Source organism: Mirounga leonina, unplaced genomic scaffold, assembly GCF_011800145.1.
Source record: "Mirounga leonina isolate KUSES-001 unplaced genomic scaffold, KU_Mleo_1.0 Mir_53, whole genome shotgun sequence".
NCBI lineage: Eukaryota > Metazoa > Chordata > Mammalia > Carnivora > Phocidae > Mirounga > Mirounga leonina.
In genome coordinates this window covers 19,270,650-19,298,221 of record NW_023270807.1, presented here as the reverse complement: position 1 = coordinate 19,298,221, position 27,572 = coordinate 19,270,650, and the positions used below count along the sequence as shown (strand labels likewise).

Here is a 27,572-nt window from a genome sequence, read left to right as displayed (position 1 = left end):
AGATTTTGAGAATAAAAAATGATCTTTTAGATGCCTCACCTGCATGTGAAACATGAGCAACACTGCCCCGCCAGCTCCCCAAACTCCCTGCCTTCCATAGAAAGCTAAGATTTATACAAGCGCTTTTCTAAAAAAAAAAAAAAATCAAAAGGCATAAATCATCTCTCCAGAGGAAGTCACTAGTGTGGAGATATTTTTAAAATGATTTTATCCTAATGTAGAAAGAGATGCATGCATAAATGCAACCAAATTAAGGAGAGGAATAACTGGGACTCAACAGATAAACAGGAATGTGTCAGGTGGAGAATTCCAAGCAGGAAAAAACGGTGGAAAGCCAGGACCAAACAAGCCTGGTGATATTGGTGCAGAGGGTACAAGGAAGAGTGGGTGCAGAAGCTGAGGTTGCTGAGTCAGCCGTGAACAAATTAAAACGAGGCTTGATTTTTATTCTTGCTGTGAGCTGGGGATTGAAACATCTCCTGAGCTTCAAACACCCCCACAGCCGCACCCACACCCACACCCCACATACACACACTCCACTCTGGAAATTACAGCCAGACCTTGGGTTTCCATGTCCCCAATCCCTGAGAGGGGCACATCCACTATGAAGGGGTGTGGGAGAAGAGACTCCTATTACCCTATATCCATTCAGCAGTTAATGAGTACTTACTAAATGTTAACTTTGTAGTTGATGGAAGTGGGCACAATAAATACACACTTTCTGGCCTCAGTACATGTGTGATCTAGTTGCTGTCACTTTTTCTCTCCTTGACACATCATCACTCTGTCAACACAGATTTCTGGGGGTGAGGTACCTCCTTTCTCTTTCCCACCAGGATAGGGTCAACTCCAGTTGTTTCTAATATCTTCTCCTTGGTAAGCTCACGTGAACATCATTTTAGTCACATAATGGATGAATATTAGGTTTTGCTTTTGGAGATGATTCCTTCAAAAAATCCATCTGGAGATGTTGTCAAAGTCCCTTTCGTTGCAATGAATGGTGTCTGGGCCATCCAAAGACTTTATCTCATCAAATAATTAATTTAGAGACTACACAAATACTTGTAATATTTACACATTGTATATACAGAAAACTTGTAGACAAATTGATTCCTCTTAATAACCAGGTAATTTATTGGTCATAGACTCTGAACGTCTGCATCGTGCACACTCTTACAACATCCATAAAAGATAGAATTAATATAATTTTGCACCGGTACGGAAATAGCGTGCCCAAGATGTCACAGTAAATAGTGGAAACTAGAATTTAACAGGTGTTTCATCTGACTCCCAAGCTATGGAGTTATTACCATACCCTGCACCTCTCATCTGTTTTTTATAAGCGTGAGGCTTTTTCTCACCTCAAAAAGAATATAGTGGGTTGTTATTAATTCCAATAACCAATTTTTTCCGCAACACAAAGTTTATCTCTTTGGATTAGAGAACACAGGTTTTTACGTAACTCCTTTGCCTAAAGCATGCGGGACCTCACTCCACCCACCGCCGCCCCTTTGACTCCGCCCCAACCACGCCTGCGCACGCCTCCTCCGAGGCCGCCTTTGAGCCTCTTTGGGCGCTCGGCCACGCCTCCTCTCCTGCACCGCCTTCTTTCCCCGCCCCCGCCCGTAGTCTTTAAAATCCGGAGCGACGGATCGCGCCCTGGAGCCGTGAGTCGATAGGAAGACTGGGCATGCTCTGTGGCGGCGCAGGTCTTGGTCACAAGTAGGAAGAAGCTAGTGCACGACACCGGTAAAGAGAAGCGAGAGCCGCCGCCGCACCGTGCCTGTGGGGTCCGTCGCTGCCGCCTCGGAGCAGGAGCGGGGCGGGAGCCGGAGCGGGCGAGGGGCGAGGCCGCCGGGCCGAGAGCCGCCCCGCCTGCCCTCCCGTCCTCTGCCTCTGTGTCCGCGCGGCGCGCCGGACCCCTGAGTCGGTCACCTGGGCGGCAAGGACCCCGCGCAGAGGAGCGGAGCGGACCGTCCCTCCGCCGGCTGCGGCCCAAGGGCGCCCCCGCGGGGCGGAGCAGCCGCTGCCGCCGCCGCCGTCTGCGGGCAGCTGAGTGTCCGGCTCGCGTCTGAGCGAGCGGCCGCCGTCAGCCCCGAGGAGGAGGAGGAGGGGGCAGCCATGGGGCTGCTGTCCCAGGGCTCGCCGCTGAGCTGGGAGGAGACCAAGCGCCACGCCGACCACGTGCGGCGGCACGGGATCCTCCAGTTCCTGCACATCTACCACGCCGTCAAGGACCGGCACAAGGACGTGCTCAAGTGGGGCGACGAGGTGAGCACCCGCGGCCTCCGCCCCCGCCGGGCGCCCCTGTCAGGCCACTCCCTCTCCTTTGTTCGGCGAGGCGCGCCCCGCGCCCCCACGGCGGTCCGCGTCCTGCGGTGCGCCCCGAGGGTCCCCAGACGCGTCCCCGCCGCGGCACGCTGTCGCTGCCCTCACCCGGCGGGCGTCCGGGGCTCTCCCGAGCATGGGGCCCTGCCCGAGCCTTCTCCCTAGACTTCTCTATCCCATTCATTCATTCTTAGGGTTCTCCCTTCATTCAACAAATGGGTTAGGCTCTGGGAGGGTGCGGGCGTAAGCAAGTGTGACATTCGGTGCTTCCAGGAGTTTTCAGTCTGGTATATCCGCTGGCCGCGTATCGCGATCTACCGTCAGGTGTCAAAATGCGCTTTTGCGATCAGTGAGAAAGGGACCAAGTTGTCCTAGAAGGGCCTTGCTGCTGGCAATCAGGTCTCGAGGATGTTCGCTTCTGCCCCATCTCATGCAGGTTACTTTTAAAACCCCAGCTGCTTCTCATCAGCTTTCTCGCACTCTCTTCACACTCCCTTCCTCACCCTCCCCGCTTCACCACCACTTTATAGGCATAGAACAGATATTATGGCTCAGTTTTCCTAAAGGGGAGGAAACTTCTTGTTCCTGTTTAATTCTGAATGGGAACTCTTGAAGCTTCGCAATTGGGATTTGTTGGTGCCTTTCTGTGGCCTGGATCCAGTGTCTAAACTTTACAAATCAGTGTTTCAACATGTGTTCTGCCTAGAGCTGAAATGTCTTTGCCTTTTCAGTTTGTTGAACCATTGTTTATTGGAATGATTTGGAAAGCATTGCCCCCTTTATATTTAGTTTTCGTCTGCCAAAGCTTTTTGTACTCTCCCTTCCCGTTTTTAAAAGTTACATGTAGATGCTATTTCAATAATTAAATGCTTTTGGGGCGCCTGGGTGGCTCAGTTGGTTAAGCGACTGCCTTCGGCTCAGGTCATGATCCTGGAGTCCCGGGATCGAGTCCCGCATCGGGCTCCCTGCTCGGCAGGGAGTCTGCTTCTCCCTCTGACCTTCCTCCCTCTCATGCTCTCTGTATCTCATTCTCTCTCTCTCTCTAATAAATAAATAAAATCTTTAAAAAAAATAATAATAATTAAATGCTTTTTTGGAAAGTGCATCTGTTTGTTTTCACCATTTGTGTTCCGTGGCTTGCTCAGGTGTAAATTTATCTTTTAGTTGATGTTACTACCCTTGACCCAAGCGTCAGGGTGGTGCTGCGCCTGTTTCCTCACAAAATTAGTTCGTCTGTTTCTAAAGTTGGGAGATAATTCTGCTTTTTACAGTAGAATTGTGTTTTAAGTTAGAAAAGTATAATAGTAATTCACATTTATACTAGAAGGGGTTTGCCATACTTTGGACAGAAAAGGGGTACAGTATTGTGTTTGGTGGTAATTCTTCAGTTTTATTCTAAAGTTCCTTGTTGCTTCATAGCATCTTCCGTTGTATATGTTCATTTATGTATTGTGTGCATTTAATGATCTGTCTTCTATCCCCCGACCCCCTGGTTTGTTTGGTTTTTTTTTCCTGTCCCACATCTCTTTGCTTCTTTCCCGCCCCCCCCCAATAAAGCAGCATCTTTTGGAGTGGGAAATTTACTGTCTAATAGAAGCCATGAAGTAGAAAAGTTATCTTAGATATTAAAAATAACACACTTCTCATAACTTTAAATTCTGCTTCAGTTATGTGTAGGGGTGGAGTGTAGGATTTTCAAGAAGAGTAAAATTCCTGCCCACAAGTGTTGACAGTCCAGTCGGAAATAGGCAGCCTGACACATAGGGAAGAATTCAGATTGTGAAGGCTGCTCAGATGGTTAAAGAAAAAAGAAGAAGGAAAAAAAAAAAGCCTTACTCTACTTTCTACTCCTGAAATGGCACTTCACCTTAGTCCCCTGAAGTTGGTTCTCCCTCCCATCCCTGACCTGTGGTATTGCAGGAACGAGTTCTCCATTGTGGTATCTCTATGACTGGGCAGGGAGGAGGTGAGGTTTTGGAAGAGGGTAGGGAGTCTCATGCCGAAATATTTGCTGATGCCTCCAGTATCATGTCAAAGTAATCACTCTTATGTTACAGAACGTTATTTTTCAGACTGCAGGTCATGATCCATTAGCGGGTTGAGAAACACATTTAGGTTCTCCCTAGACTTTTTTTCTCTCCAGAACTTAAAAAAAAAAAAGTGAAATGGAATTGGATGAAGAGGGACCACTTTGTCATAAATAGCAAGTATAGCATGTCAGACTTTTGGGTTATTTGAGGGTACGTGTGAGCAGGTCTGTATTGAGTCGCATGTAAATTCTTAGTATGGTTGCCACTTAAGGAGTTTGAGAGCCAGACTCTCACATTTATCTTGAGAGGCTTCCTTGATGAGCTGAGCCTTTGAAAAAGAGCAGGAGAGAACTACTCCAGTGTTGGCGCCATTGCTTACACATAGGAACTCACGGATCACATCTGCTGAAGCAGAAGTCTGCAGGCAAGGCCAGGCAGCAAGCATGCATGTATCGTATGCAGAAGCCTTGAGAAGTAACTGAGAAACAGGCTGGGCAGATAAAAGGGGAGAAGGGTGTGGTGGGTGGTGTGGCCCTGGAGATGGAGGATGGCCTCGTCAGACCGAAAATGGTGTTTGAGATGTGATATGTTAGACTGCTTGGTGTGATACCAAATTACTGCTTTTTGTGGGAAGTTTTGGTCTTAGAAGCTTCCTCCTTGCCCCCCCCCCCCGCAAAAAAACAAAAACCAAAACCCTTAAAACTGTGGTTAGGAGACCCTGCCACTTTTGGAAATGCTCAGCCCTAGTTATTACTAGGACAATATTTATATCTGGTGGTGTTTATCAGAACTCTGGATTTGTATTCCAGGGCCTGCCAAACTGCCTGTGTGATTGTGAGCCTCAGTTTCCTCTTGTGGAAAATGACAGGGTTGGACTCTCCTAGCTTTTATAGTTTGAGTAAGAACAGTTTCAATAAGATTTTTTCTTTAAATGTACATATTTCAAACCAGAATGTTACTTTTTGAAATTCACCTGCAGGATAGTCTTTAGACTGTTGAGTAAAGCCAAGGCTACCACCAATCGTTGTAAAAACGGTATTCTGAAGGTGTATGTCTGCTGGCTTTTTGGAAATCAAAAGTATTTTCCTGTGATAACCTTATGAATATGTAGATTCCCAGATCAGCTTACAGATGCATTTCACCTTTGGTGTAACGGGTCCTAACCCTAGCCACCATTTATGGTTTCTTTAGGAGATAGTTCTAAGTCCTGGATTGCCGGGAGAACAGTTCATTTTGCCCCAGGATGGGGACTGTGGGGGAGAGGTAAGAGGGCTCTTCTTGGGTGCTCTCTTGCCTGCTAAGCATTCTACATATGCAGAAAAGAAAGCACTTACCTTTTCACAGCTGACAAAAACTTTTCAGGTGCAGATTTTGTTTTTAACTGGAGTGTGCAGTAAGTACAACTTTTGAATTCACTCTAGTGTTAGCTGCCTGCCCGGCCTTTTCGGCTACTTAACAACAGAGACATTATCAGAATTGAAATCTGTCTGACTTCAGGTCCGTTTCTTAAACACGTAATACCAGGTTTTGGATTATTTACAATGTGTATGAGATTTCATCAAATCTCCTTTTACAGAGTTCACGCTACAGGTTATAGAGGTGTCAGAAAACAACATTTAAAAGCAAATGTATAGTTTTTCCAATTTTTCTAACCCAGTGTAGTGGCTCTTAAAGTTAAGAAGGTGAATTGTCTTCTAGTTAGCAGAGAAGTGCATGTGAACTTAGGAGAATATATGTCCTTAATATTTGAGTGTGTTCTTACCATGCATAAAGCCAACAAAACTGGGATGGGATATGTTAAGGGCTGATATGTCATCCATTGAGTTTGAAGGACAAATTTGCCTGTGTAGGTTAAGAATGCTTAAGTGACTATTTAGAAAATGCATAGCTTGTTAATTAATAAGCTTATGATCCTATAAAAAAATAACAGCTATAAATCTAGAATGGACAAACAGATTTTCATTTGAGTGTAAATTAACATGTAGCTTTGGACAAATTGCTTTATCTCAACCTCAGTTTTTTTATCTATAAAATAGGATGATAATGCCTTATAGGGTTATAAAGATTAAATGAGAATGTTGATGAAATGGTTTACAAGTAAGTGCCTCGCCTTTTGAATGAAGACTCATAAATGGTAACTTAAAACATTCACTTGGAAGTTCTTCAATATCTGTTTATCTCATTTAAATAGCCATGGTCAAGCAGACTCTTAATGATAGAGCATAAACTGAGGGTTGCTGGGAGGGAGGTGGGGGCATGGGTTAAACAGGTGATGGGGATTAAGGAGGGCACTTAGGTTGAGCGCCAGGTGTTTGTAGGTGATGAACCACTAAATTCTACACCCGAAACTAATATTAGTACTAACTAACTGGAATTTAAATGAAAACTTGAAGAAAAAAATAATTAAAAAAATAAATGGCTATGGGGAATGGGGCATTCCATGTATGTGGGTATTTTCTTAACCAGTTAACTTAAATTTGTTTTTTCAGATAGAATTATATTCCATTAGCTTAGTTATTTTTGATGGTATTGATTGTATTTGAGAACTATAGTATTTTTTTAAGTCTTTTTTGTTTTTTAAAGATTTTATTTATTTATTTGAGAGAGAGAGAATGAGAGAGAGCACATGAGAGGGGGGAGGGTCAGAGGGAGAAGCAGACTCCCTGCCGAGCAGGGAGCCCGATGCGGGACTCTACCCAGGGACTCCAGGATCATGACCTGAGCCGAAGGCAGCGCTTAACCAACTGAGCCACCCAGGCGCCCGAGAACTATAGTATTTCTAAATTGCATTTTAAAATCTAAATTTTGCCTTAATGCATTATTGGACACTGACCAGAATTAGATATGGAGTACAAATATTTCTTGATAGTCATTAGGAATGTTCAGGTTTCTTACATTGAGTATTTTGTGACCTGTAAAGCAAAGTTGTTTTATCTTTCACTTTGCTATCACTGTGGACATTGTTTTAACAGTATTTATTATTCACCTGTCTCTAAAGCACAGTGGTGAAATCAAGGAAAAATAAATTTGTGTTTCTGAACTTTTTATATACTCAAGGCATCTGAATGTGTTGTTAAATTTAGAAAACTATATTGGGGGCATTACTGACGTTGCTGGTATTGGATGGGCCATATTCTCATAAGTTTGCAAGTTAGTATTCTCTGTTTATACATACTTTAACCAAGTTAGGTGGATTTTTAAAAACTCTTTACCACCTTTATTTTGATATAATTGACATACAGTAAACTGCACATACTTAAAATATACAGTTTGCTAGTTTGATAAGTTCTGATATATGTATATACTTGTGAAACTACCACCACAATCAAAATAATATACATCATCTCTAAAACTGTCCTTGTGCCTCTTCCTAATTCCCCTCTTCCCTCCCCACTTCCACAGGCAACCATTGATCTGCTTTCTGGCACCATAGTAGACTTTGCATTTCCTAGAGTTTTATATCTAGGAAATCATAAAGCATGTACTTTTTTGGTCTGGCTTTTTAAGCTGCTTGTATATTTTGAGATTCATTTTATTGCATGTTCTTTTGAATTACTGAGTAATATGCCATTGCATGGATATACTACAATTTATTCATTTGGATTGTATCCAATTTTTAGCTATTACAAGCAAAACTTGTGTCAACATTAATGTATGTGCCTTTGTATGGATTTATGCTTTTATCTACCTTGATTATTCCCTAGGAGCGATTTGTTTTAATTTTTTTTTTTTTTAAAGATTTCATTTATTTATTTGACAGAGACACAGCAAGAGAAGGAATACAAGCAGGGGGAGTGGGAGAGGGAGATGCGGAGCAGGGAGCCTGATGCAGGGCCTGATCCCAGGACCCTGGGATCATGACCTGAGCTGAAGGCAGACGCTTAATGACTGAGCCACCCAGGTGCCCCGATTTGTTTTAATTTTTAAGGAAACTAACAAACTTTTTAAAAATGGTTGAACCATTTTACATTCCTAGCAGCCATGTATACCAGTTTGTTTGTCCATATCCTTGTCTACACGTGGTATAGTCAGTTTCTTTAATTTTAGCCATTCTAATAAGTATGTGATGGTATTTCATTGTATTTTTAATATGCATTTCCCTTGACCAGTGGTGATGAGTATCTTTTCATGAGATTATTTGCCATCTGTATGCCTTTTTTGTGAAGTGTGCTTAAAGCCATTTGCCTAGTTGAGTTTTGATAGTTCTTTATATATTCTAGATATAGTTCTTACAAGATAATTTACATTGCACATGTTCTTCCAGTCTATTTTCATTCTGTTAATAAGGGTGTCTTTTGAAGAACAGAGTAGTTGTTCATTTTAATGAAGTCCAGTTTGTCTGCTTGTTCTTTTATGGATCATACTTTTGGTGTGGTATCTAAGAAATCTTTCCTTAATCCAAGATCACAAATGTTTTCTCCTGTATTTTCTTCTAGAAGTTTTATAATCTTAGGCTTTACATTTAGGTCTATGATCCATTTTGAGTTAGCTTTGTCTATGGTGTAAGGTATGGATTTTTGATGTGGGTTGCCCCAGCACCATTTGTTGAAAAGACCATCCTTTCTCCACTGCCAGAGGTACATGGCCTTTGTAGCTTGTCGAATTCCAGTAGTCTGTCTGTTCGTGTGGCTTTATTTCTGGATTCTTTGTACTGTTCCACTGATCTGTCTATCTTTATGCCAGTACTATACTCTTTTTATAGCTATAGCTTTATAGTACGTTGTGAGATCAGGCAGTGTTAGGTCTCCAACTTTCTTCTTTTTCAACTTGTTTTGACTTTTCTAGGCCCTTTGAATTTCTACAGGATTTTTAGAACCAGCTTGGCAATTTCTACCAAGAACAAACCCTCCTGGGATTTTGACAGCAATTGCATTCAATCTGTAGATCGATTTGGGAAGAATTGACATCTTAATGAGTCTTCTGACCCATGAACAAGTAAACCTTTAATTTCTCTTATCCATGTTTTTTTAGTTTTTAACTTACAAGTCTTTCACATCTTTTGTTAGATTTATCATGGTTTCATTTTTTTTCCTATTGTAAATGGTATTATGTTGCAATTTCTGATTCTTCATTGCTGATAGATTGAAATAAAATTGACTTTTATATATATATCTTCTGCAACCTTACTAAACTTGAACATGTGGGATACAGTTATAACAATGGTTTTAATGTCTTAGCTAATTTTTTTGTCTTTGTTATTTAAGATTAAGTTCAGTTTTATTTTTTTCTGAATAAGTTTCCTTCTTTGCATGCCTGGTTATCTTTGATTGGATGTCAGATATTATGAATTTTACCTTGTTGGGTGCTTCTTCTTTGTATATTCCTAACTATTCTTTAAGCCTTGTTCTACAATACAGTTATTTGGAGGTAGTTCAGTCCTTTGAGGTCTTGATTTTATAATTAAGCAGATCTGGAGAAGTCTCTAGTTTAGGGCTAATCCTTCTACTGAGGCAAGACCTTTGTGAATATTTTCCCCATTGCCCCTGAATTAGGACTTATTCTATTCTGGCTTGTGGGAACACACTTGGCCCCAGCTTTGGGTACTTGCCTCCTGTATGTGTTGATTTACTACTGAATCCTTAAGGGGGAGCCCTCTGCAGATCTCCAGGGTTCTCTGTGCAGCTCTTTTCTGTGGTACTTGGTCCTGTGAACTCTAATTGATTTGGTTTCCTCAGGCCTTCAGTTCCCTCTCTCTTCAATTCAGGGAGTACTCCAAGTTCTGCTTCACCTTCCTGCCCATGAGCCTAGAGCCTCTCTTCCAGGCAGTAAGTTGGGGCAATTAAAGAGCTCACTTCGCTTTTCTCCCCCATATCTCAGGAATCTCTGCCTTGTGTTACTGCTATCCAGTGTCTTGAAAAAGCTATTCCATACACTCTCTCTCATTTTGGCTATTTCAGGTGGGAAGGTAAAACTGGTTGCTTTTACTCCGTCTTGAGCAGAAGTAGAAGTCTTTCCCATTTTTTCTACAGCTCTGTTCTCCTTTCTCTGTAAACTTTGTCCAAAGGCTGGCAGCCCTCATGGTTATAAGATACCTCCAGCAACCAACATTTAGCCAAGTTTTTATTTTTTATTAATAAATAAAATATTTATTTTTAAGTAATCTCCACACCCATCGTGGGCCTTGAACTCACAACCCCAAGACTGAGTTGCATACTCTTCCAACTTAGCCAGCCAGGTGCCCTTAGCCAAGTTTTTTTAAAGTCAGGATTTTCTTTGCCTTTATGCTATGATGTTCATCACTTAGTATCCCTGTTTTCATCCTGTGACTGGGTATTTGGTGAAAACACATTATTTGAAAAGTTTGCGTACATTTTATGAATAGACTTTAATTTGAAGATGGAAGTCTAAGCCCCGAGTCTTCCCCTGAATGATTGTGTGATCTTAGATATAGAACTTAAATTCGTAAGACCACAATTTCCTTATCTGTAAGACTAATCACAAAAACCTACCATTTAGTTTTGAATTGCATGTTTACATATATATAGTTTTTAATTGTATTTTTAACAATTTAACTTTCAGAATACTCTAAATTCCATTCAACTTATAAAAATCAGGAAATGAATACAAGAAATGGTAGAATCTATTTCCTTACCCTGTCACCTTTTGGGTTTTAGCATTGGTCTAAGATAATATACTTCACTGGCTACTGACAAAGTAACCTAATTATAAAGCCATGGATACTAGGTTTCTAGAAATTTTTTAATGTCTTAAGCCTATTTGAGCCTCACAAACTTTCCATTAAAAGCAAGATGGGGGGCACCTGGGTGGCTCAGTCGTTAAGCGTCTGCCTTCAGCTCAGGTCATGATCCCAGGGTCCTGGGATCGAGCCCCACATCGGGCTCCCTGCTCCGCGGGAAGCCTGCTTCTCCCTCTCCTATTCCCCCTGCTTGTATTCCCTCTCTCGCTGTGTCTCTCTCTGTCAAATAAATAAATAAAATCTTTAAAAAAAAAAAAAAAAAAGCAAGATGGTATTGCAAAAATGTTTTCTTGAAAACTGATATTTAAGTTTTACTTACATATGGCAAAACACTAAAAGCTTTATTTCCATGATGGATAATTTTTAAATTAAGTATTTATTGTGTACTTCCTAATATATCAAGGACTTCCTGTGTTAGGTCATGGGGTTGAAGAGAGAAATCAAGACAAGTGAGAAGCTCTCTACCCTTGAATTCTGGTGGAAGGCAGGTGGGTGGACGAGCGGGAGGGAGGAGAGGAGGAGTTTGCTGTATATCTAGAGATCCTGGGAGTCTTATGGATGGAAGGTGGGGATGGAAGGTCTCAAAGGGAGATGGAGAAGCAAGGAAAGGGAATGCACAAATGTGAGATTATGGAGGTGCCTGATGTTGAGGGAGTATTGCTGTAACACAGGACCAAAGCAGGGAAAAGGGAATGGCTAGAAGTTGAGGCTGGAAAGGTGGGTTGGGTTCAGGTTGTTGAAGGTCCTTTGTAATAGGCCATGTCAGGAGACATAGTATTGTAAGTCCAAGACTGGTACAAGGGGATTTCTTCTAGGCCCCTTTGGTTATAGTGTGAAATGGAATGGGTTGGGAGGAATAACTAGAGACAAGGAGCCCACACTACAGAGGACATGTCATTGCTAGGAGAGAGAAGAGAGTGTAGCCTAGGACTCTGGAGATAAAGATTTGTGTATATTAAAGAGATACTTTAGGGCACCTGGGTGGCTCAGTCAGTTAAGCGTCTACCTTTGGCTCAGATCATGATCCCAGGGTCCTGGGATCGAGCCCTGCATCGGGCTCCCTGCTCCACAGGAATCCTGCTTCTCCCTCTGCTTGCCTCTGCCCCTGCTTGTGAGCTCTCTCTGTGTCTCTCTCTCTGTCTCTCTCTCTGACAAATAAAATCTTAAGGGAAAAAAAAAAGAGAGATACTTAAGAGAAGGAGTGAAAGGACCTGGCTGGCACATGAGGGGTTAGGTTATGTCTCTCATACGCGTTCCTGGCAAAGATGACCAAGTGAGTAAGAGTCCCTGCAAGGATGGTTCCTCGGGGAACAGTTGGTTTGGATATTCTGTTCTGGAACCCTTTAATTTAAGGAGCCCTGTACTCCTTTAGGAGAAATACCAGGTAGACAGGAGAAAGCTGGAGCAACATCTGAGCTGACTGTGTGTGTATGGTGGGGCAGCCACAGGCCTAAAGATGGTGGTTAAAACCAAAGTGGAGAGTGAGCTAGCCCAGGGAGAAGAAACCTTGGCGGTGCCTCAGAACCCTGATGAATACACGTGGGATCCTGAGAGGAAACCGTGTGAGGGGTAGTAGCCCTGTCATGTACAGGAAGAAGAGCACGCTTTCAAGAGCTGTGGAAGGATGGGAACTGAAGTGAAGCCACTGGATTTGCTGGTTGGGGAGGGACTGGAGGCTTTGGCAACAGCCTATCTGGAACATATTAAGAATTTGGGAGAAAAGCAAAAGTTGGTTTCTGGCCAAAATAAATGGCACAAAGCCCGTAGATGTTTTCACAGCTCATAGGGTCCTTGAAATCTTGATTATAATTTTAGAAAGAAACAGAATTGACCTATTTTTGTTGAATTGGATAGCATGTGGGTTTGGGTATCACTTAAGTAGTACCTCCATGGCTATTAAGTTGTCTCTGTAACATATTGACAATGATTGTAATGGATTGAGTATATTAGAATGATGTCCCTGAGTCTCCACTTAAAGATTGGGTTTCTCAGACATTATTTAAGACATTAGGGAAACATGATTAAACCTCAGACTTCTAGCCAAAAGAGCTCATTTCAGATATATCTTTTTTTTTTTTTTTTAAAGATTTTATTTATTTGACAGAGAAAGACACAGAGAGGGAACACAAGCAGGGGGAGTGAGAGAGGGAGAAGCAGGCTCCCCGCTGAGCAAGGAGCCCGATGCGGGGCTCGATCCCAGGACCCTGGGATCGCGACCTGAGATGAAGGCAGACACTTAACGACTGAGCCACCCAGGCGCCCCATTTTGGATATATCTTGATAGGTATTCAGAAACCTTGGTTATCTGGATTGGTATATCCTTGGAGAGTTGATATGGCTACAATTCTGTTGGACACTCTTTGGAGAGATTTCTGTATGCTTGGGTTTTCTGTGTCTGTCATGGTCAGACAGACCATTTGGGATTTGGTAGTTAAACTTATTTCCAGAACAGGATTACAAAAGAACCCCAAACCAGATGTTCCTCATTGCATAAATGTTCACACAGATCCACTGGTCTTGTCTCCCTTCCCCCCGAGGTCCTTTTTTTAGTCCTTTGGATTTGGTTAATGCTTTTTTTTTCCTTTTTTTTTTTCCTCCTGGATGCTGATGTAGCAGAGTTAAAACAAAACTGTTAGGCAAGAGACTCCATGACCCTTTTCCTGGAAGCTAGTAAGAATCTAGGCTGTGACTCTGCCCCATGTGGATTACCTGCAGGGGTCATGGGCTGGGGTACACGGGGCTTCACATATTTTAATGCTCTGGAGAGAGAGTCGAGATCTGGAAGTACCTTTAAAAGCTGGTTGGCACTTGTCTGAAGTGTTTACAAGAGTTCAGGGTTGCAGCAGTGACCTGCAACCCTGAAAGTTAACATTTTTTTCATTTGAAAAGTTTTTGTTTGAAAGGATATGCTCTGAGCACTTTAAACCTCAGACAAACCTGAAGAGGTTATTTAGGAGTGTGTCCTTCATTTCCTTCTGGAAATGTTCATATGTTTACACAAGTTGGGTACTTGGAAGTTACCTTTTTATCTAGCGTGCTTTCAGACAGCCCTGCCTGTGCTTAAGCATGGTAGTCCTCTCTTCTTGGCCCCCCAAGGCTGCCACTGCTGTATTAAATTATATCTAGCGGTCCTGATCCTGGGGGCTTTAGTACTCAGAGGACTAGGAAGTAAACAGAAGGCTTCTAAGTATAAAGTGTATGCACTTTACTCCGAAAAGTGTCTCAAGCCCTCACCCAGAGCACTCATTTAATACACAATTCCTGAAAGCTTGGCATCTGGTTTCTCAACCCAGGATGAACTATAAACCAATCGATTCAGAGAGCAGCTGTGAAAAGCACATCTAGACGTGGCAGCCCATTGTACCTCAAAGAACCTTGCTCTGCTGTGATTCTAGTTAAAGAAATAAAATTGCTAATGAAGTCTGAAGCCTTAATAAAAAGTGAAAATGTGTTTAGGATCTTCCAATTGATAGCAGAAGAGGATGTAATCAATTTTAGAAAGACTTCCGCTGATATATACATAAACATTTTTAAGAGATATATGCTTAAAAGGGGTAAGCTTTGGGTAATAAGACAATGCATTTGAATAAAATTACCTTCCTGGCAGTGCATACTGAGTAACATATTTGAGAGTGAAAGAAAAATGGATGATCATATAAGAATTTCTAGAAGAGCTTAATAGAAATACAGAAATATAGATTTCCCCCACCAACCAAAAGTAGAGCATCCCTATGAAACATTTTGTAACCCAAAATGGTGTAAAAAGAAGCAATTACCGTTAATATGTATGGAAAAAATTTTGAGTGTTCCCAGACCCCAAAAATAACCTTAGATATTTTTTTTTTTTGATACTTTAGGACATGTCTTGCTCATGGATGCACAAAATAAACCAAGATAAAGCCGAGATGCTCACTGACAAAGGTCAGAACTATGCCTACTTTAGGCTGACATGCTTGGTGTGGTTCCCAAGGAAGGGACTTGACTACATTCTCGATGTTTGGGGTGCCCATTGTGTCTAAAGGGGCTTGCTGAGAGGATGTTATTTTCGCCTTTTTCTGTAAAGGCAAAAAAAAAAAAAAAACCTTCAGATTTCTTTCATTTAGCAAAAACAGGTACAGTTATCCCCCACTTTCTGAAAATTTTGCATTACGGCATTTTGCTTTTATGAAAGACCTACATTAGTATGTTTTTCACTAACGAAAGAAATCCAAAGAGGATTTTTGCTTTTATGGGGGGTGGGGGGGCAGCAGTTACCATGCTAATGCAGGTCTTTTGTAAAAGCAAGTGGCCTACCACAAACTTTTGGAAAACAGGGAACACTCTTCTCTCTATACCAATTCCCCTTACGAAATTTTTTTTTTTCTTTTAAAGATATTATTTATTTGACAGAGACACAGCAAGAGAGGGAACACAAGCATGGTTTTATAGGAACACTGTGCTTTCCGATAACGGGGAAACCTTTGCTAATTGTAGGTCTGTCATACAAACGAAATGGCTTGGTTCAAATTTTTGAAAAGCAGGGGGATACTTGTATTGCTTTAAAGCTGGAAGGGACTCCCCCCCCCCCCCCATTTTTCCAAATGATGAAACTAAGGCCCAGAGTCTAAGACAAATTCCAAATGTCTGTAATGGTAATATTTCTAAGAAAAGAGGGAAAATTAAGACTGTTCTGAGCAGGGTGGTGCCCCCTTGGGGATGGGGACAAGAAAGAGGTCCTAGTGCTGAGGGAGCGGGGTGGTCAGCAAAGGTTTCTCTGAAAAGGTAGCACTTAATCTGTGATCCACAGGAGCCAGCTGTTTGAAGGGATGAGGTGAAATCTTCTCAAGCAGAGAGAAGTGCTGTCAAGGCCCTGACTTGGTTGTTGGAAGAACAGAAGTGTGGCCCCAAAATGGTGGGGAAGAGGGAGGTTTGAAACAAAGGAGGCAGAGCCAGAAGACTGGCGCTAATGCTCTGGGTGAGGGGTGTGGGGTTTTTTGCTCAGTGTGGGCTGCTTGAAAGTTTCAAAGAGGGGAATGACGGGATCTGCTTGGTGCAGGAACCCAGGACTACTTGACTGCAGAATTAGGTGGTGGTCCACACTACCAGCTTTCACTTTTGGCTGAGTCCTATGGTACCTGAAACAAATGCCAAATGAAATATTTTGGTGAAATGGTACTTCCCTTCCCATGAGTGACCTATTCTGGTAGTCTCTATTTCAAGAGTTTTGTGTAATGTTGATTACAGCCTACTTTGGCTCACTACAAGGGTTGTAACTGATGTTTGGAAAACACCTCTATCCTGTCTCAATAAACTTACCCCGCCCACGAGCTAAAAACAATAGCCACTAGCATCTGAGTGGTGCTGTGTACTTACTCCTGCTTCAGGCAGTTTACACGCAGTTTTTACGTACTCCCTCCCAGAAACTGAAGGACTCCAAAGCCTGCTGCCCCCATATACCAGCTCCCAAATAAGCAGGAGGAAAAGCACTCTGACCGTCTTCATGGGCTCCAACCCAAGATGAGATTGAAGGTGGGCAGAAAAAGAAAAAGAGGAAGGGCTGGTGGTGATAAAGGAAGTAGACTTTTTGTTTGAGTGAAAATATAAATGTCTTAGAGCCCCAGATGCTTCAGTATTTTTCATTACCAGATGGCCAGTGATTCCCTTCTCGGGAAATGCCCCATCCTTTCAAAATTATAATTCTGAATATGCTTGGTAAATTTCTCGGTCTGCAGGACAAATGCTAACGGGTTTAGTCACGTGACTGCAGCCTCCCAGCTAATCTTCTGCTGGCGGTGGAGCCCTTTATATGAACATCGGGCTGACCTCACTCGATAGTTATGCAGCCCGTGCCAGCCTCAGCCCAGGGCAGCAGGTAGTGGGCCAGAATCAGGCGCTTCGACTTACCTCTTTCACATGAATTTCAAATAGGGCAGGAAAGGAGTTCGCGTGAACAGCAGTCTCCATCTTTCACATCCCAACCTAAGGTTAGAATAGCTCTCAGTGGGATATGCCCAAACATCCAGGTGGTGTTCCTGAGGGGGAGCCCTGATGCTGCCTTTATGAGATATGAGTACGAAAGAGTGAGCTCGATTCTTGTGACGGTGGAATATAGCATTAAACTTGGAGGTGTTCAATCCCTGCCCCCCACCCCCTGCCCTGTCACTGGGGGCATAGGTGAGCCTCTCTGGGCACAGCAGTCACTTTGGAGGTGGAATTTCTCTGTTTTAGCATTGGTTCTCAGTCTCTTTAGAAAGCACTTTTTTTTTTTTTTTTTTAAACCCCTTTGGTGGGTTAGTCTACCACTAGTTCTAAAAACTAAAACTCCAGATTTCTATTTCTCGGGCAGTCCTTGAATTTAGGCCAACCTAACTTATACCTTGAAGGAATGTGCTTGTTTTCTTGCCCAGCTCTAGGAGTGCGTTCAGGCAGAGCTGGGTACCACCACGGAGAGCGGGTAGTCTCTCCAGCACCAGCGTGCCCCCTGCTAAAGCCCTAAGCTCGCCTACACCTGGTAGGAGCCACCTCAGAGGTTCGTGATGCACGCCCCGCAACACTGAGCACTGCAGAGCAGTCGATCCAAAGCAGCCTCTATCTGGATGGGGACCAGATTACCTCCTTCCTTGTTAGCCACGCGGTGACCAGGATTCTAGCAGAGGAATATGTTCACAGGAAAGAGCCAAGGAATTCATTTGTCCTTAGAACCCAGAAGCTGTAGGTCTAAAGTACAGATGTTTTGAGATAAATGAAAACTATATTTACAATAGTGTTTCTTCAGGAGGACTTGTCTTCTGGTTTAGGTTTAGGTTGTTTTAACTGCTGAGTTGCCTGTGTTAAGTTGGTAGCCACAGGAAGCATCACATTGGTAACTTGATGGAACTACCTTTTGTGGGGTTAATTTGTGTGAGAAGACTGGTTAGGTTGTGCTAGATTTGATTAGAAAGAAGGTAGGAATGCCTTTAACATGGTCTTTTTTTTTCTTTTCTTTTTTTTTTTTTTTTAAGATTTTATTTATTTGCACAAGAAGGCAGAGTGGCAGGCAGAGGGAGAGGGAGAAGCAGGCTCCCCGCCGAGCAGGGAGCCCGATGTGGGGCTCGATCCCAGGACCCTGGGATCATGACCTGAGCCGAAGGCAGACGCTTAACCGACTTGAGCCACCCAGGTGTCCCTTAAGTCCCTTAACATGGTCTTTATAACCATCAGAAAATTAAAACTGATACATGCCTGAAGTGTAGTGGTATGGTTAAAAAAAATAGACGTAAAGTCAGAGGCCCAGAAAATAAATGTCTCATGCTACTAACAGCACATGAAAGCAGATCTACTTTGAGGGATTTTCTATGTCATGAATTAGCATGCCCAGGTACAATTCCAGGGTTGTGGTTTCTTCTGGGTTTTAGTCCAGTGTGGTCCAACAGAACTCTGCAGTAATAGAAATATTTGCTTTACTCAGTAGGGTAGCCACTAGCCCTATGTTGCTAGTGGAACTTGGGAACTGGATTTTTAATTTGAGTTAAATCTAAATCTGAATAGCCACATGTGCCTACTATCTACTAGAATGGACAATGTGATGTTTTTTCTTTAGTGAAAGGTGTCATTATGTCTCTTATTTTCCCTGGCAACTGCCATTTTCTTCCTTTTTTTTTTTTTTTTTTAAAGATTTTATTATTTATTTGAGAGAGAGACAAACAGCAGAAGCAGGGAAGAGAGGGAGAAGCAGGCTCCCCGCTGAGCAAGGAGCCCGACACGGAGCTCCATCCCAGGACCCTGACCTGAGCCAAAGGCAGACAGCTTAACTAACTGAGCCACCTGGGCGCCTCTTCTTTCCCTCTTTTACAGTCTTCAGTTTTTTCACTTAGGCTTCTTCGTGTTACTAATCTTGGCATGTGAAAAATTTTTCTCTGTGTGGGCCAAGATGATGATTCAAGGAAGTTACTTCACTGAATCATACAGGAAATTCACTGATGGTTATGTATTGTTAAAATTGAGATTAACATATTATAAATAAAAAGCAGCACACTCTGTAAGCTGAAGTCCTAATCTAGGATGCCAACAGAAGACCAGGTCAGGGTGAGGCCACATTTATTTTGGTTTCCTAAAGTGTAAACTTCCCTAGAGTACACCCTGTGTAATTCTGTGGTACGAAATGACATTTCATAGTAGGAGAGAAAGTCAAAATACATCCAATAATTTAAGAATTTGATAGAACTTTAGACTAAACTACTAAAGCATTTCTTTGGGGACCATAGGGCCGTTTAATATAACCTATCAGCAGTTTAAAACCTCACCGTAAACAAGGCTGCACAAAAGCACGTGTGTTACAGATTCTACCTTATGGTTACTAGTCCCCCCAAAGTGTTCAGACGTAACCGCATAAAACAGTGGTTTTGGTATTTGCAGTGCTGTTAGATGTGTCTCACCTGGGAGTCCACCTTCAATCACATTGAGCCACATCAAATTTCATTACATCCATATTAGAATTTCTTACTCAAGTGGAAGCACAGCTCTTCTTTTGGTCTCGTCATGCACGTCTTCCCTATTTAAGTACAGGTGTTTAAAAATAAGCATCCCTGCAGCTAGCACCTCTTTGGGTGCTCTCAGTTTGTGTATCTTGCTAGGTATGGAAAAGGATGCCATCCGACTGGATGGTCGAGTGTGCCCAGAAGTAATGGTCATTTGTATTTTGCCATGTGAGAAAACAGTCTTTGGACAGAAGGCATGGCTGCGAGCTTTAAAACTGCTTCTAATCTAGAGAAGGACTGTTGTGGCGTGATCTCTATGGGGTGGACCCAGTTTATCTGCATCTCTGACCAGCCAGACCTGTGATTGTGCTGCAGTCAGAATGGTGGCTGGGGAAAGCATGGGAGTCTTCTGGGAGGTTGTTGAAACATCAGTAGACCCTCTCCTTCGTCTGGCCAGTCCCTTTCCTCCAAGAAGCCTTCTGATCCCCTAGACTGGATCAGTTCTACTGCATACGCACAGTTCTACTTGGTCATCCTGAGCACTCTCCCAGATCGTTTGGCTCTGTTACGTTACTGTCCGTGACTTGAGAACCACAGTGGAAGCTTGAGAACAGAGCCACACCTGCCTGATTCTTCACCGTATTGCCAACACCTACTAATACTGGGCCTGGTTGAGTGGGTAAAAGGACAGAGGGGTGGGAGCAGACAGCAAGATCATGGGTTTGGGTGCTGAGCGGGCATGAACTCTGACTGGATCCTTAACCCTCAAAGTGGCTGTGGGCTTGCTTTGGAGTTAGCGTAAAGAGAAAACAGGGTCTCTGAGAAGCGACAGGTAGTTCCAGCAGGCATCAAGACAACCACCAACAGTGGAGTAGAGCAGCTGGCCCTGAACCCCAAATTTTGAGTTTCGGTAGGATGGCTGGAGACAATTTCTCAAAGTAGAACCTCCCTAACACAGGGAACTGCCTCTAACTGCTTCTGAGCCTTATAGAACCTAGATTGCTTTCCTAATGGAACACCATTTTTACCTCCAGGGAGTAGAAATTTTCTACTTTCTACTTTCGTAAGCTCCTTGAAATCCTTACCTTCATGGTAGAGTATAAAAAAAATTTTTTTTTTTTTTTTTTTTACAAAGGAAATTTATTTTAAATTAGTGGTAAATGCCATGTAAAGACAACATGAGTCCTAAAAAAATTAATATTTTGATATTAACGGTTACTCTTGTTATCTTGAACTCTGATGCCACAAGTATTTCACTGTCTGCTATACATCCAGCATTGTCCTGAGTACTTACATCACCCTCAATTAAGATTCTTTACTTCTGTTGGCCTACTTTTGGATGAACATAAAGCACCTCATGCTTGTGTAAACCTGCACTGAATGACTAGTGGGTTATTGTGTTCAGGTCATTCCTAGCAACACTCTATAATACGTAGCCTACATAATAGTCTTTTGAATGGGCCTTTGTCTTCGATTCAGCAGCTCCAAGATACTAGTGGCTTTTTACCCTAGTGGGATAAAATTTAGCCTTTTTGGCAATGAAATCTAAATTTTAATTTTCATTTGTAGAAAATGCACATTTTAAAATGAGTGTCTCACCTAGTGGTAAGTTATTTTGATTGTGTCTATTCTCCCCCCATTTAAAAAGATAAATGACGAGTACCACATAGCAGTGTCCCTAAGTTACATTTAACCGGGAATAGAGAGCCCAGGGGCTATTTCTGCTACTTTGAAATACTATATTGATTACACAAATTTGAATTAGTCACTCTGCAGACCACTTATAATGCCTTCGGGTTTGGGTATGTGTTCAGTGTACATAGATGTTGCTATAACTCTGATTACGCAGCCCGCATGCTATTTGAAGTTAGGAAGCAGGTATGTTTGATCCTTGGAATCTGTTGTGTTCAGAAGGGCCTCTATGTCCCTTCTGTTATTTTCTCTTTGATTTTATCTTTTTCTCTCTCATCCTTTGGATGCAAAAAGGAAGTTTAAGATGGGGACAAAATCCAGATATAATAAAATCCTGTGGCATTAGGTATTCTACACGGGGAAAGCATTGCCTTAATGTGTCATTTTATTATCACTCAACAGCTAGCTCACTGAACCAAACTCCATTTTGGCTCTAGTTTGGCTGTTAGGAAAGATCGAGTTAATCATTTGATGTTTGTGTGATCTGGAATTAGAAATAAACATAAATGTATTGAAGTGGGTGGGGGAGGGGTTTAAAAAGATAACAAAGACAAGAACTGAAAGAACCATCCTGAGCACTGAGGCAGAAAATCAAAGCGACTGGGGAGGCGGGAGGTGGTTACTTCCGAGCACCTTAAATTTGAGTTGGAAAAATGTTTAGGGAGTTCTTAAGGCTTCCAACTGAACTTTCATTTTATCCAAAAGTAAGCACGTTTGTTTTTTGTCTCCTTGGGTAAATATTCTGATGTGTTTCTGTTTCATTTGCTTAATGATATCATGGATGATTATTTTTTAACTAAGGAGAGTTTGGTTTGTAAGCATTTTAAATGTCATCCGTTTGGCTGATATTTAAAGCTCAGGCTGAGGGGCGCCTGGGTGGCTCAGTTGGTTAAGCGACTGCCTTCGGCTCAGGTCATGATCCTGGAGTCCTGGAATCAAGTCCCACGTTGGGCTCCCTGCTCAGCAGGGAGTCTGCTTTTCCCTCTGACCCTCCCCTCTCTCATTCTCTCTCTGTCTCTCAAATAAATAAATAAATAAAATTTTTTAAAAAAATAAAAAATAAAACTCAGGCTGAGTTTGAGCTTTTTGTTCTTCTGCCCTTCCCATGCTTTAAACTCATGGTCTCAGTGATTTTGAAAACTAAGGATTTCAATTATTTCAAAACTAGGAAACCAACAAGAGTTACTGCACTTTAGCTTATATAAGTGGTACAAAAATTCTTGCTCATTTTGATAATAGATAAATGATGGGAACCCAGTAAGCTAGGAAGTGTCTCTTCATCTGTCTTGCAGGAAACATGCTCTCTGGTTAAGAAGAGAACACAGATAGTTGATGATGCCGTGCAGATATGTTGGAGCCAGTGATCAAAGGAGGAAGTACTGAAGTAGGAAGATTCCTCCTCAGAGAGGCAGAGCTGGGCTAAGGCATCTGTTGAAATCTATAACTGTAACAGCAATGTCTCTATGATGTCAGGCCCACTTCATAAAATAAAGCATAATCAATTTGTGAGATTTTCAGCCACTATTATATCATGTCCCTGCCTCATATAGCTTATAACGATTCTTTTTTAAAGATTTTTATTTGAGAAAAAGATAGCAACAGATTGTGAGAGCACAGGCCGGGAGGAGAGGGAGAAGCAGGCTCCCTCCTTAGCAGGGAGCCTGATGCAGGGCTCGATCCCAGGACCCCAGGATCATGAACTGAGCTGAAAGCAGACACTTAACTGACTGAGCCCCCCCCCCCAGGCGCCCCATAACGGTTTTTCTAAAAGCTTATCATTACTAACCAAGATTGGCATCCTTTAGAGTCCTAGCAGCAAGGTGTGCTGTGCTTTGAGGCCAGGCGGGCTAGGTTCACATCCCTGCCCTTACACTGTGGACTTGGGCAGTTTATTCAGCCTCTCTGGGCATATTTGCACATTTGTAAAATAGGTGATCATGCCTACTTCAAATGATGGATTTGGAGATTAGGATCCACATACGAAAATTCACAGCATACCCTTTCGCATTATGCTCATTTAAAAGTAAACTTGCTTCTAACACTTAGGATATTTTTATATATCCATCCTGAGACTTAGCAAAGTTTCTTGTTCCATCAGCTCTTAGCTTCTCCATCCAGATCCAGGACTCCTGGATAGCTATCTGTACTTAAATCTGGGAGCAATTCCGGATTCTGCAGCCCAGTTTTCAGGCATTTGACATTGAGTGATTGTACAAGTGCAAATTTCACATTTCTGGTTCATGTAGCTAAACCAAATAGTCTTACCTATTTCTTGAACTAAAAAGTTCTAATAGAAAAGCAAGAATAGGAACTTAAACTCATCAGTAAGACAGCTATCTTAGTTCAGGCTACTGTAACATTTACCATAGGTTAGGTGGCTTAAACAACAGACATATTTCTCATGGTTCTGTAGGTTGGAAAGTCCCAAGATTAAAGGTGGCGGGAGATTTATTTCCAGATGAGGGCTCTCTTCCTGGCTTACAAACAGCTGCCTTCTTGCTGTGTCTTCACATGGTGGCAAGAGAGATCATCTTTCTCATTTCTTCTAGTAAGGACACTAATCCCATCCCATTGGGGATTAAAGGCTTGAACATATGAATTTGGGGGAGTGGGACACAAACATTCAGTCCATAGCAACAACTAATAAAAGGTAGTTGAAAGTTTAATTTTTACTGTTTAAACCTGCCAGGCTATTTTCTATGGTTACTAACATTTTTCCCCTTTATAATTCCATTTCTTAGCTGAGGTGTAAAACTGTCTCTTGTTGAACACAGACTGTGTCTGTGGTAATGGATGGCTAACTGAAACACCGTCCAAGACCAGGCAGGTACACATAATAAAGAATAGGCCACCGCAGACCAGAGCATGCCCCCTTAGAGGAGAGCAGCTCATACCCCACCCAGTAGAAATGGGCTTCTGGGTATTTGTTTTTAAGGCTGGAAATCTGGATTTATATGTGAAATGTCAGGTTGATACTGGATTGTTGCTTTTTTTTTTCTTTTTTTATGATAAGCTAAACAAAGTATTTCTGCTGACTGGTCTGCTTCGTTGGGCACCAGTTGATCACCTTTTCTTTTCTCTGTCCCAGTATCTTGTCCTAAGGGTACTTTGAAGTGTTTGCCTGAATGGTCTGATTCCATACCTTTTCACTTACATATGGATAATGTTTTATTTCAGCCATAAATCATGATTCATAATCTTCACTGTTTACACCAACTATCATGATTAAAAGCATGTGATTTCAGGGAAAACAAAAGCAGGCTCTATTTGTACTCTGCCCAGAAAAGTCTCACTTTGGTATTTAACTCCTGATTTTTATCAGAATTCCACCAGGTATTGTTATAAATGCACTAGTGCACCTTGCCTTGTAAATTGCATATGGTTTCAGGGTGGGGAAGTTGTCTTAAGTTACTCTTGAAAAACCAAAATTAAATTGTTGAAACTCCTAAAATAACTTCTCCATACTGGTGGTTTATGATTATGATTTAACTCTCCAACAGTGAGACTTACAATGGGAGTTAATAACCTGCCAGTAAATGAGGATAATCTACCATGATAATCTGCTCAGATAACCACTTTCGTAAACTTCCGGTAAGCCACTTGAGGAAATAAATTTAAAAATGCAGTTTCTTTTTGTAATTGCAATTTATAGAATTTTAGCTTTGAAATACTTTTAAAGTACAATGTCAAAATGGGTATCTTGACTTTTCTTTGGGATACTAAGTAGAGCAGGAGAAAGAAGTAATGAAGGAATAAGTTCTGGTTCTCAAACAGTGGCCCTATTGACTGATGGCTTTCTCCAGTTTTTCTTATTATGCAAAAGAACAGTCATTGTGTGCCATGTAGCGTAAGCAAATGTGACTGTCAAGTTACTGTGGGTCCTTTCCAGCCTTCACATCTCCCTGCCTTCTCCTGAAGATGACCCTGAACACGAGTCTGGAAGGAGGTTAATCTTTCTTTTACTTTCAACAGGTGGAATACATGTTGGTGTCTTTTGATCATGAAAATAAGAAAGTCCGGTTGGTCCTGTCCGGAGAGGAAGTTCTTGAAACTCTACAAGAAAAGGGGGAAAGGACAAACCCAAAGTAAGCTGATAAACCAAAGGGTTGCTTTAGTGTTTCTGAACCTGCTAGAACTACTAAAGTAGAATCATTCTTCAGATGTAGGAGGCAGGATGGCATCGCCTGGTTCCCCTACTTCATAGATGGGTGTAACCTTGGGCAAGTTACTTAATGTCTCTATGCCTCTCTTTCTTCATCTGTAAAGTAGAGATAGTATACCTCCTGTGTAGGGTGTTGACATTTTAAATACTTAATGTATTTAAGCACTTAGAACTATCAACACAGTATAAAGCCTGCTTACTATTACTAAATGTTAAAAAAAAACATGGACAGAGTGTTACTGAGATCCCAAACCATGGTGCCAGATAAAACTTACACTGAGTTTATTTGGCTGGTAGGATGTTTTTTAATACTTCTCTAAGTAGACAAAGAGGTGAAGGGGCATGTACTTTTCAGTTCCATTTTCCTACTCCGGCAACTTCGGGAGGCAGCATTTGAGTTTGGAGGCCAACAGTGAACTGAAAGAGCCCTTATGGCCTCCTCCCCTTTCTCACAAAGTGGACTAGCTTGTCTTGAAGAGTGAGTGGGCTGTGTGTGGTTTTCAGTTACTTACAAATATTTTGGATATTTGTACTTCTAACCCTCACCTAGTTGAAGAGCTCAGGAGAATGACCAGCCTTTGGGAACTGTAAAGGAGTTCTTAGCTTCATTTAATATGGAGTGGTGTCTCCATTTTTGGAAGTGACTTTTTAAAAACTTCCAAAAATTGAGTAGATGGCAGCAAAATATGAGGGAATGGAATTTTTCCTCCTCTGTAGCCATCCTACCCTGTGGAGACCAGAGTATGGCAGTTACATGATTGAAGGTACACCCGGACAGCCGTATGGAGGAACAATGTCCGAGTTCAACACAGTCGAAGACAACATGAGGAAACGTCGGAAGGAAGCGACTTCTTTATTAGGAGAAAACCAGGCTCTCTGCACAATAACTTCATTTCCCAGGTTAGTTCCTAAATGAACATGCCCCAGCAGATCGTTCAGAGCTTTAGGTTCTAAAAGAACAGATCATGACCCACGCATTTGACCATACAGTTCTACTTTACAGACAGTTCGTACTTTATATGCTGCATTTGATAGAATCTGTAATGTTAGAGCCACAGGCAAAACTTGCGTGCCAGTTTCAGCAGGCGGGTGGTGGCCCGGGGCACTGTGGTGAGAGCATTCGTCTGGCCTCAGTGGGCAAGACCGTGAGGACCACCGTGACTGCTAGCATCGTGGTGGCATCCACCCCAGGTCGGGGTGGAGGGAGCGGCGCGTCTGCCAGGCAGTTCTGACCCTGTAAGGAGTAGCTGAGTCAGATGATTATCAGGTGCTCTTCTCACTCGACTCTCACCGTTGCTTCCTTGGGCCTGTTTGCCTGCTGGCAGATGCTGGTATTGGTGGCCGGTGGGATGGTCACCTGGTGGAGGGCTGGCATCCGTGCTCCCAGGCCACTGCTGATACATCCTAACTGTGAATGAGGGGGGTCATTAGGCCATGTTTGAGTCTTGTGTTGAAAAGGAAATTTACAGGTTGTCATCAAATCTAGTTATGGCTGAAAGTTGCTAAAAATAAATATAAAAAAAACCATAAATAGTGAAGCTATGCTCTTAGCTAGAATGAGGTACATAAATATCGTACAGTTACACATAGGAGCTCTGCATAGGAATGCAGTTCTACCAAATTGTAAATCTGACTTACCTGTGCTAGCTGTCAGATTGTGGCAAAGTATGCTTCCTCCTCAGGGTTCAAAAGAGCTTTGGGGATTGGTATCCATAGACTGAAACACTTAGAACTATTTTTATACCATCCCTCTTTTTTCTGATAAATGTCCATAATGAACTCAGGTGTTCGGAATCCTACCACTGGTCTTGGAAGGGATTTTCTTTTTAAAAATCTTCAGTGTAACATCTAAATGGTTGAAACCCTATTTAAGCAACTCAAACATTTAGAGATACATCTCTTATTTTCTGTGATTGCTTTGTTCCATTAGGCAGGCCATTCCCTGCTTCCTGCCAGAAGAAAAGCCCCAGCTGGATGAGGGTGGACAGGTTTGCTTGGAAGAGAGTTGGCATAGTCCTTTGCGCCTAGTGTTTTAAGGAGGAGGTAAAAAAAAAAAAAAAAAATCATGACTGCCTTTCACTCAGATACTTGAGAGCCTGCTCCATGCCAGAGCCATGCAGTGTGGGGATGCAGTCATGAATACAAAGAGATAGACAGTCTTTGCCTCTGCGGAGACTGAGTGATCAGATAGCCACAGATCTAGGGAATATAAAGTTGAAGTGCTAGGA

General features: G+C 42.3%; 1 protein-coding gene across 2 annotated transcripts in view; it reads left to right on the top strand.

The window, feature by feature from the left end:
* The first annotated feature begins 1,672 nt into the window (after nucleotides 1-1,672).
* Nucleotides 1,673-27,572, top strand: part of GCLC (glutamate-cysteine ligase catalytic subunit) — a 47,745-nt gene continuing 21,845 nt past the window's right edge. Inside the window, exons 1-3 of one of the 2 annotated variants that reach the window (XM_034991604.1) lie at nucleotides 1,673-2,271; nucleotides 25,155-25,267; nucleotides 26,062-26,244. In XM_034991604.1, the coding sequence (XP_034847495.1) occupies nucleotides 2,122-2,271; nucleotides 25,155-25,267; nucleotides 26,062-26,244 (446 nt within the window). In that variant the 5' untranslated portion in view covers nucleotides 1,673-2,121. The remainder of the gene's footprint in view (nucleotides 2,272-25,154; nucleotides 25,268-26,061; nucleotides 26,245-27,572) is intronic. The other variant, XM_034991603.1, reaches the window with a different exon arrangement.